General features: G+C 50.6%; 1 protein-coding gene across 3 annotated transcripts in view; it reads right to left on the bottom strand.

Annotated features, from left to right (window-relative positions):
* LOC147111751 (interleukin-1 receptor type 2-like) overlaps positions 1-18,509 on the bottom strand; it is a 96,415-nt gene that overhangs the window by 48,769 nt on the left and 29,137 nt on the right. For all 3 annotated transcript variants that reach the window (XR_015079739.1, XM_085998953.1, XM_085998952.1), the window contains exon 3: positions 6,027-6,159. Coding sequence is in view for 2 of the 3 variants with exons in the window: in XM_085998953.1 (XP_085855079.1) it covers positions 6,027-6,159 (133 nt within the window). In the remaining variant the exon portion in view is untranslated. The remainder of the gene's footprint in view (positions 1-6,026; positions 6,160-18,509) is intronic.

The following is an 18,509-nucleotide window of genomic DNA, read 5'->3' as shown; positions in this document are numbered from 1 at the left end:
AGTCACTGCCTGCCACTCGGAAAAAGACCCGTTTATTCCAACTCTTTGCTTCCTGTCTGCCAACCAGTTCTCTATCCAAGACAGTAACTTAACCCCAATCCCATGTGCTTTAACTTTACACGCTAACCTCTTATGTGGGACCTTATCGAAAGCCTTCTGAAAGTCCAAATACACCACATCCACTGGTTCTCCCTTATCTATTCTATCAGTTACATCCTCAAAAAATTCCAGTAGATTAGTCAAGCATGATTTACCTTTTGTAAATCCATGTTGACTTTGTCCGATCCTGTCACTGTTTTCCAAGTGCTCTGCTATTACATCTTTTAAAATGAACTCTAGCATTTTCCCCACTACCAATGTCAGGCTTACCAGTCTATAATTCCCCGTTTTTTCTCTACCACCTTTTTAAATAGTGGGGTTACATTAGCTATCCTCCAATCCATGGGAACTGTTCCAGAGTCTATAGAATTTTGGAAGATGACCAGCAATGCATCTACTATTTCTAGGGCCACTTCCTTAAGTACGCTAGGATGTAGATTATCAGGCCATGGGGATTTATCGGCCTTCAATCCCGTCAATTTCCCTAATACCATTTCTCTACAAATACTGATTTCATTCAATTCCTCCCTCTCATTAGACCCTATGTTCCCCAACATCTCTGGGAGGTTATTTGTGTCCTCCTTTGTGAAGACAGAACCAAAGTATATATTTAATTGGTCTGCCATTTCTTTGTTCCCCATTATAAATTCCCCTGATTCTGACTGCAAGAGACCTACGCTTGACTTCACCAATCTTTTTCTCTTCACATATCTATAGAAGCTTTTACAGTCAGTTTTTATGTTCCCTGCAAGCTTACACTCATAATCTATTTTCCACTTCTTAATTAATCCCTTTGTCCTCCTTTGCTGAACCCTAAACTGCTCCCAATCCTCAGGTTTGCTGCTTTCTCTGGCCAAATTAAATGTCCTCTCCTTGGATCTTATGCTATCCCTAATTTCCCTTGTTAGCCACAGTTGAGTCACCTTTTTTGTTTTATCTTTAAGCCAAACAGGAATGAACAAATTCTGTAGTTCATCCATGCGATCTTTAAATGTTTGCCATTGCCTATCTACCATCAACCCTTTAAGTAGCATTCCCCAATCCATCCTAACCAACTCGTGCCACATACCATTGTAGTTTCCTTTATTTAAATTCAGGACCCCAGTCTCTGAGTCAACTATTTCACTCTCCATTTTAATGAAGAATTCTATCATATTATGATTGCTCCTCCCCAAGGGGCCTCACACAACAAGATTGCTAATTAATCCTTTCTCATTACATAATACCTAGTCTAAGATGGCCTGATCTCTAGTTGGTTCCTCAACATATTGGTCCAGGAAACCATCCCATATACACTCTAGGAATTCCTCCTCCACAGTATTGTTACTAATTTGGTTAGCCCAATCTATATGTAGATTAAAGTCACCCATGATAACTGCTGTGCCCTTATTGCACGCATCTCTAATTTCCCATTTAATGCCATCCCCAACCTCAGCATTACTGTTTGGGGGTCTGTAGACAACTCCCACTAACGTTTTCTGCCCCATGGTATTTCTCTGCTCTACCCATACAGATTCCACATCATCAGAGCTAATATCCTTCCTTACTATTGTGTTAATCTCCTCTTTAACCAGCAATGCTACCCCACCTCCTTTTCCTTTTTTCCTGAATATTGAATACCCCTGGATGTTAAATTCCCAGTCTTGGTCACCCTGGAGCCATGTCTCTGTAATCCCAATTACATCATATCTGTTTACATCTATTTGTGCAGCTAATTCATCCACCTTATTACAAATGCTCCTCACATTAAGACACAAAGCCTTCAGGCTTGATTTTTTAACACTCTTAGTCCTTTTAAAATTCTTATTTACTGTGGCCCTGTTTGATTTACACCCTTGATTTCTCTGCCTTCCACTTTTGCTTTTCTCCTTCCTGTCTTTTGTTTCTATCCTTGCTTCCCTTTCCTCTGTCTCCTTGCACAGGTTCCCAACCCCCTGCCATTTTCGTTTAAACCCTCCCCAACAGCACTAGCAAACACTCCCCCAAGGACATCGGTTCCAGTCCCGCCCAGGTGCAAACCGTCCAGTTTGTACTGGTTCCACCTCCCCCAGAACCGGTTCCAATGTCCCAGGAATTTGAATCCCTCCCCCTTGCACCATTCCTGTAGCCACATACTCATCTGAAATATCCTTTTATTTCTACTCTGACTAGCACATGGCACTGGTAGCAATCCTGAGATTACTACCTTTGAGGGCCTATTTTTTAATTTACCTCCTAACTCCCTATATTCAGCTTTTAGGACCTCATCCTGTTATTTTACCTATATCGTTGGTACATGTATGCACCACAACAACTGGCTGTTCACCCTCCCCCTCCAGAACGCCCTGCAGCCGCCCCGAGACATCCTTGACCCTTGATCCATCTAACACTTGCGCTTAAAAGATAAATTAACAACACTGTACAAAATTCTGCAACTATTGGCTACACTAATTAAGCTTTCACGTATAAAACTGTGAATACTTGGAATTCAGTGGACATGAAATGCTTATCCTTCTGACCTCTTGTGCCCATACCTCTTTCTTCATCACATGCTACATAACAGTTACAGTAACTTAAAGTAAGTAATCCATGTTGTAATGATGTGCCATATAAAAGAGTTATTGTTGTAACTTTATTTGTGTCTCGATTTTATTTACAATACTATTGTTTCCTACATTACAATAGTGACATGTCAAAAGTATTTAATTGGCTGTAAAGCGCTTTGGGACATCCTGAGGTCGTGAAAGGCGTTATATAAATGCAAGTCTTTCTTTTCTTTCAGAAACGCTCTGAAGTTTTCTCTCTTGTTTCTTCTAAGATGCAAATATGCCATCCTAGATGCCATTTCTCCTTTCCACACTTTCACTGTGCAGTGGGCTTTGATCTCAAAACAATCTTCTTATCTAACTCATTCTTTCTCAGGACCTCAAAACTGTGGAACTCCTCATTCAGTCTTTTTGTTCTCCGGTAACCTTCAGGCTTTTAGAAGCATATGCTTGGCAACATCTAATCACTACTTCCTGATTTATCTCATCACATCTTTTAGTCTTTCCAACATTGGAGATGCTCTGTACTATGGAACTTGGCCGTTCACCCTGGTTTCTCAATTTAAGACATCTGTAGCTTTTTTGAAATTAACATGGTACTTTAAACTTTGTCTGCATCATTGTGTATGTACGAGAACTGTGAGAAGTCAGAATACAATTATTACCCTCTTACCTTGTGTTTGATCCAAAAATGGTAAAGAAAAGAATGGCAACCCAACGACTACAGACACACTCTCAAATACCCAGGTACCTTGCACTGAGACTTCTGCAGTAGTTACTTTCCAATCAATAATTAAGCAATATACATAGGACTGCATCCTCATGAGTTTCACATGGCTACCAAAAATAAATGAATATATATTGAACTTGTGTCACAATACAGCCATTGCTGAAGAAACTGTTTGGGGGAGAAATTCGTGCTAGCCAGTAAAGTTGCCGGTGTCACTGGCAACGGGAGTTAACGGCTGCTGAAAATGGCCGCAACGCTAACAGAGCAAAATTCATCTGGGGGGATGGAGATTGTTGGCACAGTACTTACCTCATGCAACCTTGTCCTGGTGGTGTTGCTGGAGGCATCCGACCCAAAGTTTGTGTACCATTCAAGCCTCGCACAGCCTCTGGAAGTGAGGCTGTGGAGCTCACCAGGAATTGTGCGCAATGAAGAGGGTTGAGAACTAAAGGGGCCATGCACACTGAAGCAATACAAATTAAAATAAAGTGAAAAAAAGCAGTTTTCAGCCCTTTAAAAAAATATTTAACATTAAAAAGTCCTAAATGTGAATATTCAGCTCTTAAAGCTGAATTCTCTTCCTAACCTCAAAATATGGGTAAAAATTCCTCAGCACTAACACAAATGGCTCAGCAAGCCAGGGGACGGGCACCCAGGGTCTCGCACGCAGCACTCCAGCTTTGTGCAGGGGGTCAACACTGCAAGACAGGTCCTCTAGCCACAGGGGCCAGGGGGCCCTCCAGAAAGAACGGTGTGGGAGTACATCACCGAGGCCATCACTGCCAGCAGTGGCGCCCCCACCACCTGGCTCCAGTGCCCAAAGAAGCTTCATGACCTCAGGCCACTGGTCAAGGTCAGTGAATGCATTTTCAAAAGCTGTCTACTAACAACTGCACCACTAGCCTCACACACTGCTCAATGCACAACCCCAATCACTCACTTACCAACAATCTGTACCAATCACAAGGCACATCTCCCATTCCTAGTCTTACCTCACCCCCTTGGAGGAGACAGTGGAGGCCATTCTTAGCAGGAGCATGGCTGAGCCCTTGGCCAGCGGCGGGACTAAAAGGATACAAGATGTTGGTATCCTCATACGTTATCCTCCTTCTGGCATGCACCTCATGCTTTCCCGCCCTCCCATCACCACAACTCCACCCTTGTGCCTTCCTCATTTCACATATCCAAGAAATGCAGCCTGCCCAGCCAATGGGTGACCAAGAAGAGGGAGAGAAGAGTGAAGAAGATCAAGAAGATCAAGAAGAAGAAGATTAATTCGACACTCCCAGCCACCAGCTCCTCAAGGTCAATCTGCAAGGACATTTGCAGTGCCCCCCACTGAAAGTCGGGAACCTTCCACCAGCCATGCCACAGCCACTGGGGTAGCACTGTGTGACATCAGTAGGATAGGCAAAGGCACACACAAGACAGTCACTAAAAGAATGCATACGAGTGATGAGTTGATTTCTTGCTGTCACATTGGCACGGTGGCATAGTGGTTAGCACTGTTGCCTCACAGCGCCAGGGACCCGGGTTCGAATCCGGCCTCGGGTGACTGTCTGTGTGGAGTTTGCACATTCTCCCCGTGTTTGCGTGGGTTTTCTCCGGGTGCTCCGGTTTCCTCCCACAGTCCAAAGATGTGCGGGTTAGGTTGATTGGCTATGATAAATTGACCCTTAGTGTTAGGGGGATTAAATACGTGGGGTTACGGGGATAGGGTGGGATATGTGTTGGTGTAGGGGTTACGGGGATCGGGTGGGATATGTGTCGGTGCAGGCTCGATGGGCCGAAATGGCCTCTATCTGCATTGTGTGGATTCTGTGATTCTGTCTGTGAGATAGATGTATATAGGTGGATTGGCTTTTATTTCAGCATCGTGGCCAAGAGGATGTTGTTATGGTCAGTAACAGATGGAAGGTAAGGTGTTGGACTAATGTTAAAAAGGGAATTGGGTTGTGGTCACTGGGACTGCAGGCAGATGATTCCAAAGAGGCTATCTGGGCTACATCCTTCTGTCTGCTTCCTCCTCTTCTGCTTCCCCCTCTTCTGTGACTTCTTTTCCCTCTGCAAGTAGATGCTGTAAATGTGAAATGACAGCATAAAATGCTGGAAATACTCAACAGGTCCGGCAGCAACTCGACCCGAGACATGAAATCTGTTTCTCTCTCCACGGATGTTACTTGACCTGCTGAGTATTTGCAGCATGTTCTGTCTTCTCAAAGGCCTATATTTACCATCCAAGCATCCAGCAGCACTCCCTACACACTTAAAAAACTTTTCACTTCTATTGCAGCAAGCCACCGCTTCAAAAAAAGTCCAAAACCTTAAATCCAAATTTACCTGAACAATGTGTGTGTCCCTTTAAGAGGTGCTGACTTTGCCACTGTCAGCCTGCTTGCACACCAAGTTAACTGGCAGCACAAACATAGGGACCAAAACGGCAGCCGCTGCGGGACCCACCAGCAGCTGGCGAAAGAGCGGCAGCTGCCGTTTTAGGGCCATTTAATGGCACTATGGAGTGGCGCTAAGGCCACGAATTTCTCGCCCAGTGTTTCCTGTTCAGAATGACGACCAGAACACCCACAAACAGCAAAAATACCTCATACATTTCCAAAAGTTTCATGACAATAAAAACTCGTTTTGTAAGTCTTAATAGGTTGAAGAATACATACGTTCGAACTTCTGTAACTCTACGGCTGTTGCTATAGTCTTCAATGTAACTTCGATTGGCTAGCCAGTACACCAGTATTTCAACTGTTGGATGAAGTTCAGCCAATACTCTGCAAGTTACCTCCAGTTTTGAACCTGTAAAATTAAATGCATATTTCAAAGAAATCTGGGAAGAAACAAAATAACATTGGAATAAATACCAGCTCCATTTTTAGTACACCAAAGTTACTGTTTAAAAACAATAGTTTTTAGCCCAGCAGTTCTATACTTTGTCAACAACAATGTCGTGTATTTATATAGCACCTTTAACGTTGTAAAACATCCCAAGGCGCTTCACAGGAGTATTAGAAGACAAAAAATTTGACACCGAGAAATTTGGGCAGATGACCAAATGCTTGGTCAAAGAGATAGGTTTTAAGGAGCGTCTCAAAGGAGGGAAGAGTGGTAGAGAGGCGGAGAAGTTTAGGCAGGGAATTCCAGAGCTTAGGACCTAGGCAACCAGAAGGTATGGCCACCAAAGGTTGAGCGATTACAATCAGGGATGCTTGAGGACAGAATTAGAGGAGCGCAGATATCTCGGGGAGGTTGTGGGGCTGAAGGAGATTACAGAGATAGGGAGGAGCGAGGCCATGGAGGGATTTGAAGACAAAGATGAGAATTTTGAAATTGAGGTGTAGTTTAACCGGGAGCCAATGTAGGTCAATGAGCACAGGGGTGATTTTCTTCTAGTTAAACTTCCCATGCAATGCACCACTTAGCTGACAAAATAGTGGAATTTCTGTATTTTATATTATTTAATTTTAGATAGAGTTGAACAATCAGAATTCAAAATGGCTTCAGCCAAGTTTATCTCCACGGAAATGTAGTGTTTTTGTGGCAGTAATAACTGGTACATGTAACCTATCAGCACAGTCAATGGAATGGACAATTTTTTCTGATTGTTGAACCATTAAGGGGCATGTTTGGAGGAACATGGTGATACTCAAATGTTAATATCTGACAAGCTGTGGGATTTACTGTACTCCCAGTATAATTGTTGACTTCAAAAATTGTCTGTAATATTAAATAATTCCCACAGCATAAGCTCAAGTTGCTATGATTTAGTTCTGGTTGGAGATCCAAACTCTGCCTGTTCTGGGAATGTATTTCATCAAAAATCAATTTGCATCAGAAAAATTTCTGAAAGACTTTCATCTTAAGTCCTGTCACTTATCAAACTGTGTAAGAAATATATTCTGGAAGGGGAGTTTTAGTCCTTTCTGGGTTGATTTTATTTTCATTGTTTTTAAGTGAATATCTTGCCAGGTCTAACTGCTTCTATGCATTGTACAAGCTGTAAATAAATGTGTACACATTGGTATGATGTTTTGGTATTTTTCTTCCAAGAGAAGCGGGGGCTATAGTGGGCACCCTATGTGATCTCCATTGGTAGATTCAACAGTTAGAGGGTCATTGATAATCCTAAACTCTGATCTACGAGCACCTTTCAAAGCTGTGAAACTTGGAAAAGATAGTAGGGGATTTTTAACCTGGAGGACGTGTGGGTTTGGGTGCGGGTGGAGGGTGAAAACTGGCAAAAATGTCAGCGCGTCGGGAAGCCAGCTGCTACCCACCGACTTCCGCATTTGACTGGAGCCTGTTTGACTGGAGCATCTTCTTCTTAGGCAGTCCCTCGGAACCGAGGATGACTTGCTTCCACGCTAAAAATGAGTTCTCAGGTGACTGATGAATCCAAAGCGGGACCTACAGTCTCTGTCACAGGTGAGGCAGACGGTGGTTGAAGGGGTGGGTGGGTGGGGTGCTTGGGTTGACGTGCGCTCTTTGCGCTTGGCTTCCACTTGCTCCTGGCGAAGAGACTCGAGGTGTTTGGCGCCTTCCCGGATGCTTCTCCTCCACTTTGTGTGGTCTTGGGCCAGGGATTCCCAGGTGGCGGTGGGGATGTTGCACTTTTTCAAGGAGGCTTTGAGGGTGTCCTTGAAGCATTTCCTCTGCCCACCTGGGGCTCTCTTGCCGTGTCGGAGCTCCGAGTAGATCACTTGTTTTGGGAGTCTTGAATCGGGCATGTGGACGATGTGGCCCGTCCATCGGAGCTGATCGAGCGTGGTCAAAGTTTCGATGCTGGGGATGTTGGCTTGAGCGAGAACACTGACGTTGGTGCGCCTATCCTGCCAATGGATTTGCAGGATCTTGCGGAGGCAGCGTTGGTGGTACCGCTCCAGTGCTTTGAGGTGCCTGCTGTACATGGTCCATGTCTCTGAAGCATACAGGAGGTGCAGGGAGGGGAGGAGCAGCTAGGGCGGGGCCCAGGGGCGAGTACGGGGCCCAGGGGCGAGGACGGGGCCCAGCAGCATGTGCGGGCCGCGAACGCCTCATGACTGAAGCATTTAAGGCTGCTTGTGCACAATCCCCTCGGTTGAGGCGGGTTGCCTATTAACAGAGTCTAATCATTCAATTGGAGCGATGTTTCAACACACTTATACATTTAATAACACATCCACGGTTTTCGCAGGCTTCCTGAAACTCGCCAGTGAAAGCAAGGCAAGAACACAACGGCAATTGTGAGGGCTGAATCAAACTCATGGAAATACTGCAATAAATACACAGTACACACAGCTGCTTTCTTACCTGCTAGTAGGAAAGGGTTTGTTCAAGTACTTTTGCTGAGAGGTTACTTTCTGCACTTGAGGTTTTCTGAATCACAGGAGGATGGGTGGCGCTTTGACTGCCTTAGATTGGACCTCGACCAAGGACCAATATGACCAACACCAGCAGGGAGGGGGGCTAGCAGGGAGGGGGGGCCCAGCAGGGAGGGGGGAGGGACAGCAGGGATGGGGGGGGGCGGCAAGGAGGGAGGGAACAGCAGGGAAGGGGGCCCAGCAGGGATGGGTGTGCAATCCCCGTGGATTGAGCAGAGGTACAGGCAAGCTGCTCAGATCCCTGCACTGACTGCTGAGATGTTCTTGGCTGACGACCTCTGGGTTTTGGAGTCTGTGAGGGCCCCGCCAAAGACTTCTCCACCTGCACCTGTGCAGGGTCAGACTTGGCCATCGGGAGATGAGGCATCAATGGGTGAATAGGGGAAGCGCTTTGAGTGGAGTCCCCACTTCCATGTCCCCTTTCGCCATCATTCCTCTCGTAGCCCTGCCGTATTTTACTGCTACCACTGGACTGGAAAGCACTTCAGTGCAGATCAGTGTGGCACTGTAAGGCCAAGGCTAAGTTAAGTTATACGTCACCCTATTGAAAGTCGAAGACATGTTGGCACACAGAGTCTGCATGGTTGTGGTCAAGGCGTACATGGACTCATTTGATTGGAACACTTGATGTACCACGGTGCTGGCCACTCTATCCATGGAAGAACACATCGTTGCAATGCCCTGCAACATCAACCCACACAGAGGCGGACTCCTCCATTCTCTCTGCAATCATGGTCAGTGTGCTTGGAAGGCCTGTCAGTGAATCGCACATTATCTGCTGCTGCTCAATAATTCTCCTTTTCATCAACGGCCCCGGGGTACAGCATCTGTGTCCAGCTGAGCAGAGCTTGGAGAAGGCTGTGCCCTCCAACGCAGACTCTCCACTGCTGTCCCTGCCACCACAATCTGCTCTTGCTCACTTGTGAAGTGTGAATTATCAAGTGAAATCCCAACTAGCTCTGTAACTGGTCCCACCGAAGTGTGAGTATCTGAGCTGGTGCATGGTCTGCATGAATCCTGTGACGGTGCAACCTGAGAAGGATTCAGATCCTCTGAGAAATCGTTGTCCACGACCTCGACTGACTTCTGCTGCTCGCGTGAAGGCCCTGGTGGGGATAAAAGACATGAATTAGTGCTGGCAAGGTAAGAATGTTGCAAGTTTCATTATGAATTGACCATATTTCACTCGCTGTTAAAATCAAGTCAACATGACTGAGTGCCGTATGACATGTGGGTGGCTGATATTTAATTGCATCACCAGGTGGCTGGGAGGTCCCCATCTCCGACGGCCAGGCACGCCAAAATTCCACTGACCTGCAGTGCCATCTCCTCTGCATTTGTGAGCTGGGAAATGTGTGGAGGCCCACCTCCAGTTCTCTCCCTAGTGTTCTGTGCTCTCTTCTGCAATGAGGGAAAGAACAGACCCATGAGTGACTGTAATGGCATTTGTGCACCCGATGAATGCAGTGCATTTGTTGAGAGCGACTATTAGGGAGAGGCATGAAATTGTATAATGATGAGGGTGAGTGGGAGTGGTGGGGATGTGAGGACGTGCATAGAAAGAGAAGGATGGGTGGGCGTGCAAAGATGTGAGGAATGATATGATGCAGTAGGCTTGAGAAGGCTGAGCGAAGGGATGGGGTGATGTGCACAGCAGAATGTAGGTGAATATGCAACTGTACTCACCTTTTTTGACCTGGTTAGGTCATTAAAGCACTTCCTGCACTGAATCCATGAGCGTGGCACTACTGCTGCTCACCTCCTCGGCCACCTCCAGCCACGCCTTCTTGGTGTCAGCAGCAAATTTCTTTCTCCCATTCCTGGGGAGACATATCTCTCTGCAGCTCCTAAGAGTCCCCAGCCGTATGTCAAGGGAGGCATCATTGAAATGCAGCGTAGCCTTTGCCCATCTGGCATTCATTCTGAAACTTCCTCTTCTGCTGTTTCAAACTCCAAACTGCTCCAAATTGCATCTTCGGATTGGTCCTTTAAATACTGGAGTTGAGATTGCGTCATGCGGGTCCTCATCACGCCCGCTGATGCACATTGGACGGAAAGCACGGAAGTGAAATGCTGAGGAGCTGGCTGAGTTAAAAATCCACTGATAGACGCGCTGAACTTTCTTCCGGGGTTTCCCCACACAATATCAAACCACCCAGCTCCCAATGCATCTCCGAGTAAATATTGGGGCCAGTGACTCTATGGTACAGGAAGACTTGAAGACATTTTGGCAAAGAATGGCAGAAAGTGGAAGCAGCCTGAAATATAAAATTACTAGTAACTAAATAAAAGCAGAGGTGTGACGTGATAATCCTAAGCTTGTTATCTCAGATACAGCATGTATAAGGGTAGAATCTCAGAGGAGACATGGTCTGCTTATGGAAACTGCCTTTCCACCAAGAACATGAGACACAAGTTTTGGGAGAAAGACCGAACTTGAGCAGATGAGCACAACCCCTTTCTGGTTCTCCACCTGAGGTGATCCAGTTGGTGGAGGAGCTTAGAAGAATGCTACAGACTGACTTGGTACCTGATGTTCTCTTCTTCAAAGTTTGTTTTACAACACCCCAAACACACCCAGGTAAAACTCAGACCATATGGGGAACAGTATACAGTGCTTGCATCAATGCACGATCACCCTGCATCAGTGAAAGCAGGCTTTACAGGCCAGCTTAGTCACTGACAGACCTGTGCATTTTTCTGACCACCTACCCTGCCAGTTACAAGGTGCTTTGATGTTGACCAGTTACTCCTCTCCTGTCCAGGGAAACAACCCTCATGTGTTACTGGCCCCAATTTACATACCATAAGATTAAGTTTAAACTAACTTGGCAGGGGGATGGGGTACAGAGTGGAGCTATAGTAGGGGGTGATTTACAGCCAAATACAGAGGAAAAAACGAGTCAGCTGGGAAGGCAGAGCAAATATGTGAAGGCAAAAGGGAATATGGCAGGGCTGGAAGGCATTTATTTTAATGCAAGGAGTCTTGCAAATAAGGTGGATGAACTGAAGTTGTTGTTGAACACATGGGAGTACGATATTGTTGCCATCACGGAGACATGGTTGAGGGAGGGTCAGGACTGGCAGCTCAATATTCCGGGGTATAGAATCTTCAGGCGAGACAGAGGGGGGTGTAAAAGGGGAGGGGGTGTTGCAATATTAATTAAGGAGTCAATTACTGCTGTAAGGAGGGATGATATATTAGCGGGTTCCTCAAATGAGGCCATATGGGTAGAACTTAAAAACAAAAAGGGGGCAAGTACTTTGCTGGGAGTGTACTATAGGCCCCCAAACAGTCAGGGGGAGATAGAGGAACAGATATGTAGGCAAATCTCAGAGAAGTGTGAAAATAATAGGGTAATAATAGTGGGGGATTTCAACTTCCCCAATATAAATTGGGATAGTCAGAGTGTGAAAGGCTTAGAGGGTGCAGAATTCTTAAAGTGCATCCAGGAGAGCTTTTTGAGCCAACATGTAGAAAGTCCTACAAGAGAGGGGGCGGTACTGGACCTAATTCTGGGGAATGTAGCCGGGCAAGTGGTGGAAGTATCAGTAGGAGAGCATTTTGGTGACAGTGACCATAATTCGGTGAAATTTAAGGTGGTCATGGAAAAAGACAAAGACGGCCCGGAAATAAGGGTTCTAAATTGGGGGAAGGCCAATTTTAATATGATAAGGCAGGATCTGGCCAAAGTGGACTGGGAGCAGCTACTTATAGGAAAATCCACATCAAAACAGTGGGAGACTTTCAGAAGGGAAATAGAGAGAGTACAGCGCCAACATGTTCCTGCAAAGGTCAAGGGTGGGACCAACAAGCAAAGGGAACCTTGGATGACAAGGGAGATACAAAAATGCATTAGAAATAAAAGGGGGGCTTTTGGCAGTTACAAAAGACTAAAGACGGAAGAAGCCCGAGAGGAGTATAAAAAGTGCAGGGGCATACTTAAAAAAGAAATTAGGAGGGCGAGGAGGGGCCATGAAATAACACTGGCGAGCAAAATAAAGGAAAATCCTAAGATGTTTTATAAGTATACTAGCTGGGGGAGCCCGGCGGTGCCGAGGCTTTCTCGAGGGCATGTTGTTGTTGGAAGAGAGAGAGGGAGCGACTGGGGGGAAGAGAGAGAGGGAAGGAGAGAGAGAGAGGGAATGAGAGAGAGGGAAGGAGAGAGAGAGGGAAGGAGAGAGAGAGAGGGAAGGAGAGAGAGAGAGGGGGGGAAGGAGAGAGAGAGAGAGAGGGGGAAGGAGAGAGAGAGATGGAAGGAAAGAGAGAGAGAGATGGAAGGAGAGAGAGAGAGAGGGAAGGAGAGAGAGGGAAGGAGAAAGAGAGGGAAGGAGAGAGAGACAGAGAGAGGGAAGGAGAGAGAGAGAGAGAGAGAGAGAGAGGGAAGGAGAGAGAGATTGGGAGTGTGAGAGAGAGAGAGATTGGGAGTGTGAGAGAGATTGGGAGTGAGAGAGAGAGAGATTGGGAGTGAGAGAGAGAGAGATTGGGAGTGTGAGAGAGATTGGGAGTGAGAGAGAGAGAGAGATTGGGAGTGAGAGAGAGATTGGGAGTGTGAGAGAGAGAGAGAGATTGGGAGTGTGAGAGAGAGAGAGATTGGGAGTGTGAGAGAGAGAGATTGGGAATGTGAGAGAGAGAGAGAGACTGGGAGTGTGAGAGAGAGAGATTGGGTGTGTGAGAGAGAGAGAGAGAGATTGGGAGTGTGAGAGAGAGAGATTGGGAGTGTGAGAGAGAGAGACTGGGAGTGTGAGAGAGAGATTGGGAGTGTGAGAGAGAGAGAGATTGGGAGTGTGAGAGAGAGAGAGAGATTGGGAGTGTGTGAGAGAGAGAGATTGGGAGTGTGAGAGAGAGAGATTGGGTGTGTGAGAGAGAGATTGGGAGTGAGAGAGAGAGAGACTGGGAGTGTGAGAGAGAGAGAGATTGGGAGTGAGAGAGAGAGAGAGATTGGGAGTGTGTGAGAGAGAGAGATTGGGAGTGTGAGAGAGAGAGAGAGATTGGGAGTGTGTGAGAGAGAGAGAGATTGGGAGTGTGTGAGAGAGAGAGATTGGGAGTGTGAGAGAGAGAGATTGGGTGTGTGAGAGAGAGAGAGATTGGGAGTGTGTGAGAGAGAGAGAGATTGGGAGTGTGTGAGAGAGAGAGACTGGGAGTGTGAGAGAGATTGGGAGTGTGAGAGAGAGAGAGATTGGGAGTGTGTGAGAGAGAGAGATTGGGAGTGTGTGAGAGAGAGAGATTGGGAGTGTGAGAGAGAGAGAGATTGGGAGTGTGTGAGAGAGAGAGATTGGGAGTGTGTGTGAGAGAGAGAGAGAGATTGGGAGTGTGTGAGAGAGAGAGATTGGGAGTGTGAGAGAGAGAGAGATTGGGAGTGAGAGAGAGAGAGATTGGGAGTGAGAGAGAGATTGGGAGTGTGAGAGAGAGAGAGATTGGGAGTGAGAGAGAGAGAGATTGGGAGCGTGAGAGAGAGAGAGATTGGGAGTGTGAGAGAGAGAGAGATTGGGAGTGTGAGAGAGAGAGAGATTGGGAGTGTGAGAGAGAGAGATTGGGAGTGTGAGAGAGAGAGATTGGGAGTGTGAGAGAGAGAGAGATTGGGAGTGTGAGAGAGAGAGAGATTGGGAGTGTGAGAGAGAGAGATTGGGAGTGTGAGAGAGAGAGAGATTGGGAGTGTGAGAGAGAGAGAGAGAGATTGGGAGTGTGAGAGAGAGAGAGATTGGGAGTGTGAGAGACAGAGAGAGATTGGGAGTGTGAGAGAGAGAGATTGGGAGTGTGAGAGAGAGAGAGATTGGGAGTGTGAGAGAGAGAGAGATTGGGAGTCTGAGAGAGAGAGAGATTGGGAGTGTGAGAGAGAGAGACTGGGAGTGAGAGAGAGAGAGATTGGGAATGTGTGAGAGAGAGAGATTGGGAGTGTGAGAGAGAGAGATTGGGAGTGTGAGAGAGAGAGACTGGGAGTGAGAGAGAGAGAGATTGGGAATGTGAGAGAGAGAGAGAGATTGGGAGTGAGAGAGAGAGAGATTGGGAATGTGAGAGAGAGAGAGAGATTGGGAGTGTCAGAGAGAGAGATTGGGAGTGAGAGAGAGAGAGAGAGATTGGGAGTGTGTGAGAGAGAGATTGGGAGTGTGAGAGAGAGAGACTGGGAGTGTGAGAGAGAGATTGGGAGTGTGTGAGAGAGAGAGATTGGGAGTGTGAGAGAGAGAGACTGGGAGTGTGAGAGAGAGAGAGAGATTGGGAGTGTGAGAGAGAGAGACTGGGGAGAGAGAGAGAGAATGGGGAGATAGAGAGAGAGAGCGACTGAGGGGGAGAGAGAGAGCGACTGAGGGGTGAGAGAGAGAGAGATGTGGAGAGAGAGAGAGAGGGAGAGACTGGGGAGATAGAGAGAGAGACTGAGGGGGGAGAGAGAGAGAGACTGAGGGGGGAGAGAGAGAGAGACTGAGGGGGGAGAGACAGAGCGACTGAGGGAGAGAGAGAGGGAGACTGGGGAGAGAGAGAGAGATGGGGAGAGAGAGACGGGGGAGAGAGAGGAGAGAGACTTTTTCGAGGGCATGTTGTTGTTGGAAGAGAGAGAGCGAGTGGGGGGGGGGAAGAGAGAGAGAGAGAGAGCGAGTGGGGGGGCGGTGCAGAGGCTTTTTTGAGGGCATGTTGTTGGAAGAGAGAGAGGGAGCGACTGGGGGGAGAAGAGAGAGAACGACTGGGGGGGGGAAGCGAGAGAACGACTGGGGGGGGAAGCGAGAGAGCGACTGGGGGGGGGAAGCGAGAGAGCGACTGGGGGGAAGAGAGAGAGCGACTGGGGGGGAAGAGAGAGAGCGACTGGGGGGAAGAGAGAGAGCGACTGGGGGGGAAGAGAGAGCGCGACTGGGGGGGAAGAGAGAGAGCGACTGGGGGGGAAGAGAGAGAGCGACTGGGGGGGGGAAGAGAGAGAGCGACGGGGGGGGAAGTGAGAGAGCGGCGGGGGGGAAGAGAGAGCGACGGGGGGGAAGAGAGAGAGCGACGGGGGGGGAAGAGAGAGAGCGACGGGGGGGAAGAGAGAGAGCGACGGGGGGAAGAGAGAGAGAGCGACGGGGGGAAGAGAGAGAGCGACGGGGGGGAAGAGAGAGAGCGACGGGGGGGGAAGAGAGAGCGCGACGGGGGGGAAGAGAGCGCGACGGGGGGAAGAGCGACGGGGGGAAGAGAGAGAGCGCGACGGGGGGAAGAGAGAGAGCGCAACGGGGGGAAGAGAGAGAGCGCGACGGGGGGAAGAGAGAGAGCGCGACGGGGGGAAGAGAGAGAGCGCGACGGGGGGAAGAGAGAGAGCGCGACGGGGGGAAGAGAGAGAGCGCGACGGGGGGAGAAGACCGAGAGAGAGCGCGACGGGGGGGAAGAGAGAGAGCGCGACGGGGGGAAGAGAGAGAGCGCGACGGGGGAAGAGAGAGAGCGCGACGGGGGGAAGAGAGAGAGCGCGACGGGGGGAAGAGAGAGAGCGCGACGGGGGGAAGAGAGAGAGCGCGACGGGGGGAAGAGAGAGAGCGCGACGGGGGGAAGAGAGAGAGCGCGACGGGGGGAAGAGAGAGAGCGCGACGGGGGAAGAGAGAGAGCGCGACGGGGGGAAGAGAGAGAGCGCGACGGGGGAAGAGAGAGAGCGCGACGGGGGGAAGAGAGAGAGCGCGACGGGGGGAAGAGAGAGAGCGCGACGGGGGGAAGAGAGAGAGCGCGACGGGGGAAGAGAGAGAGCGCGACGGGGGGAAGAGAGAGAGCGCGACGGGGGGAAGAGAGAGAGCGCGACGGGGGAAGAGAGAGAGCGCGACGGGGGAAGAGAGAGAGCGCGACGGGGGGAAGAGAGAGAGCGCGACGGGGGAAGAGAGAGAGCGCGACGGGGGGAAGAGAGAGAGCGCGACGGGGGGAAGAGAGAGAGCGCGACGGGGGAAGAGAGAGAGCGCGACGGGGGGAAGAGAGAGAGCGCGACGGGGGGAAGAGAGAGAGCGCGACGGGGGAAGAGAGAGAGCGCGACGGGGGGAAGAGAGAGAGCGCGACGGGGGAAGAGAGAGAGCGCGACGGGGGGAAGAGAGAGAGCGCGACGGGGGGAAGAGAGAGAGCGCGACGGGGGGAAGAGAGAGAGCGCGACGGGGGGAAGAGAGAGAGCGCGACGGGGGGAAGAGAGAGAGCGCGACGGGGGGAAGAGAGAGAGCGCGACGGGGGGGAAGAGAGAGAGCGCGACGGGGGGAAGAGAGAGAGCGCGACGGGGGAAGAGAGAGAGCGCGACGGGGGGAAGAGAGAGAGCGCGACGGGGGGGAAGAGAGAGAGCGCGACGGGGGGGGAAGAGAGAGAGCGCGACGGGGGGGAAGAGAGAGAGCGCGACGGGGGGGAAGAGAGAGAGCGCGACGGGGGGAAGAGAGAGAGCGCGACGGGGGGGAAGAGAAGAGCGCGACGGGGGGGAAGAGAGAGAGCGCGACGGGGGGGAAGAGAGAGAGCGCGACGGGGGGAAGAGAGAGAGCGCGACGGGGGGAGAAGAGAGAGAGCGCGACGGGGGGGAAGAGAGAGAGCGCGACGGGGGGGAAGAGAGAGAGCGCGACGGGGGGGAAGAGAGAGAGCGCGACGGGGGGGAAGAGAGAGAGCGCGACGGGGGGGAAGAGAGCGCGACGGGGGAAGAGAGCGCGACGGGGGGAAGAGAGAGCGCGCGACGGGGGGGAAGAGAGAGCGCGCGACGGGGGGGAAGAGGAGCGGGCGACGGGGGGGGAAGAGGGGAGCGGGGCGACGGGGGGGAAGAGGGATGAGATCGCGACGGGGGGAAGAGAGAGAGCGCGACGGGGGGGAAGAGAGAGAGAGCGCGGACGGGGGGGAAGAGAGAGAGCGCGACGGGGGGGGGGGGGAAGGGTGGCCCGATGGACCCCTGCGAAGGAAGAAGGTAAGCTCTCCCACCCCTTCACTCTTTCCCTCCCTGTCCCACCCCTTCACTCTTTCTTTCCCTCCCTCACCCTCTCTCTCCCTCCCCGTCTCTCCCTGCTTTACTCTCCCCCCCCTCTCCTGACACTCTCCCTCCCTCACCCTCTCTCTCCCTCCCGTCTCTCCCTGCTTTACTCTCTCTCCCTCCCTCCCTCTCCTCTCCCTCCCTCCCCCTCTCGCTCCCCCCTCCCCCACCCTCCTCGCTCCCACCTCTCTCCTCCGCCTCCCCTCCCACCCTCTCCGCTCCCCCACCCTCTCGCTCCCTCCCCCACCCTCTCTCCCTCCTCCCCTCCCTCCACCCTCCCTCCGCTCCCCCACCCTCTCGCTCCCCCCACCCTCTCTCCCCTCCCCCCACCCTCCCTCGCTCCCCCCACCCCTCTCGCTCCCCCCACCCTCTCTCCCCTCCCCCCACCCTCTCGCTCCCCCCACCCTCTCTCCCCTCCCCCCACCCTCCCTCTCTCTCTCCTCCCCTCCCCACCTCCTCTCTCTCTCCTCCCCCACCCTCTCTCTCTCCTCCCCCACCCTCTCTCTCTCCTCCCCCACCCTCTCTCTCTCTCCTCCCCCACCCTCTCTCTCTCCTCCCCCACCCTCTCTCTCTCCTCCCCCACCCTCTCTCTCTCTCCTCCCCCACCCTCTCTCTCTCTCCTCCCCCACCCTCTCTCTCTCTCCTCCCCCACCCTCTCTCTCTCTCCTCCCCCACCCTCTCTCTCTCTCCTCCCCTCCCCCTCTCCTCCACCACCCTCTCTCTCCTCCCAACCCTCTCTCTCTCCTCCCCCACCCTCTCTCTCTCTCTCCTCCCCCACCCTCCCACTCTCTCCTCCACTCCCCCACCCTCCCTCTCTCCTCCCCTCCCCCACCCTCCTCTCTCCTCCCCTCCCCCACCC

This window comes from Somniosus microcephalus, chromosome 10, assembly GCF_052327205.1.
Source record: "Somniosus microcephalus isolate GS21.2 chromosome 10, FLI_Smic_1.0, whole genome shotgun sequence".
Taxonomy (NCBI): domain Eukaryota; kingdom Metazoa; phylum Chordata; class Chondrichthyes; order Squaliformes; family Somniosidae; genus Somniosus; species Somniosus microcephalus.
This window is presented reverse-complemented; position numbering and strand designations above follow the sequence as displayed.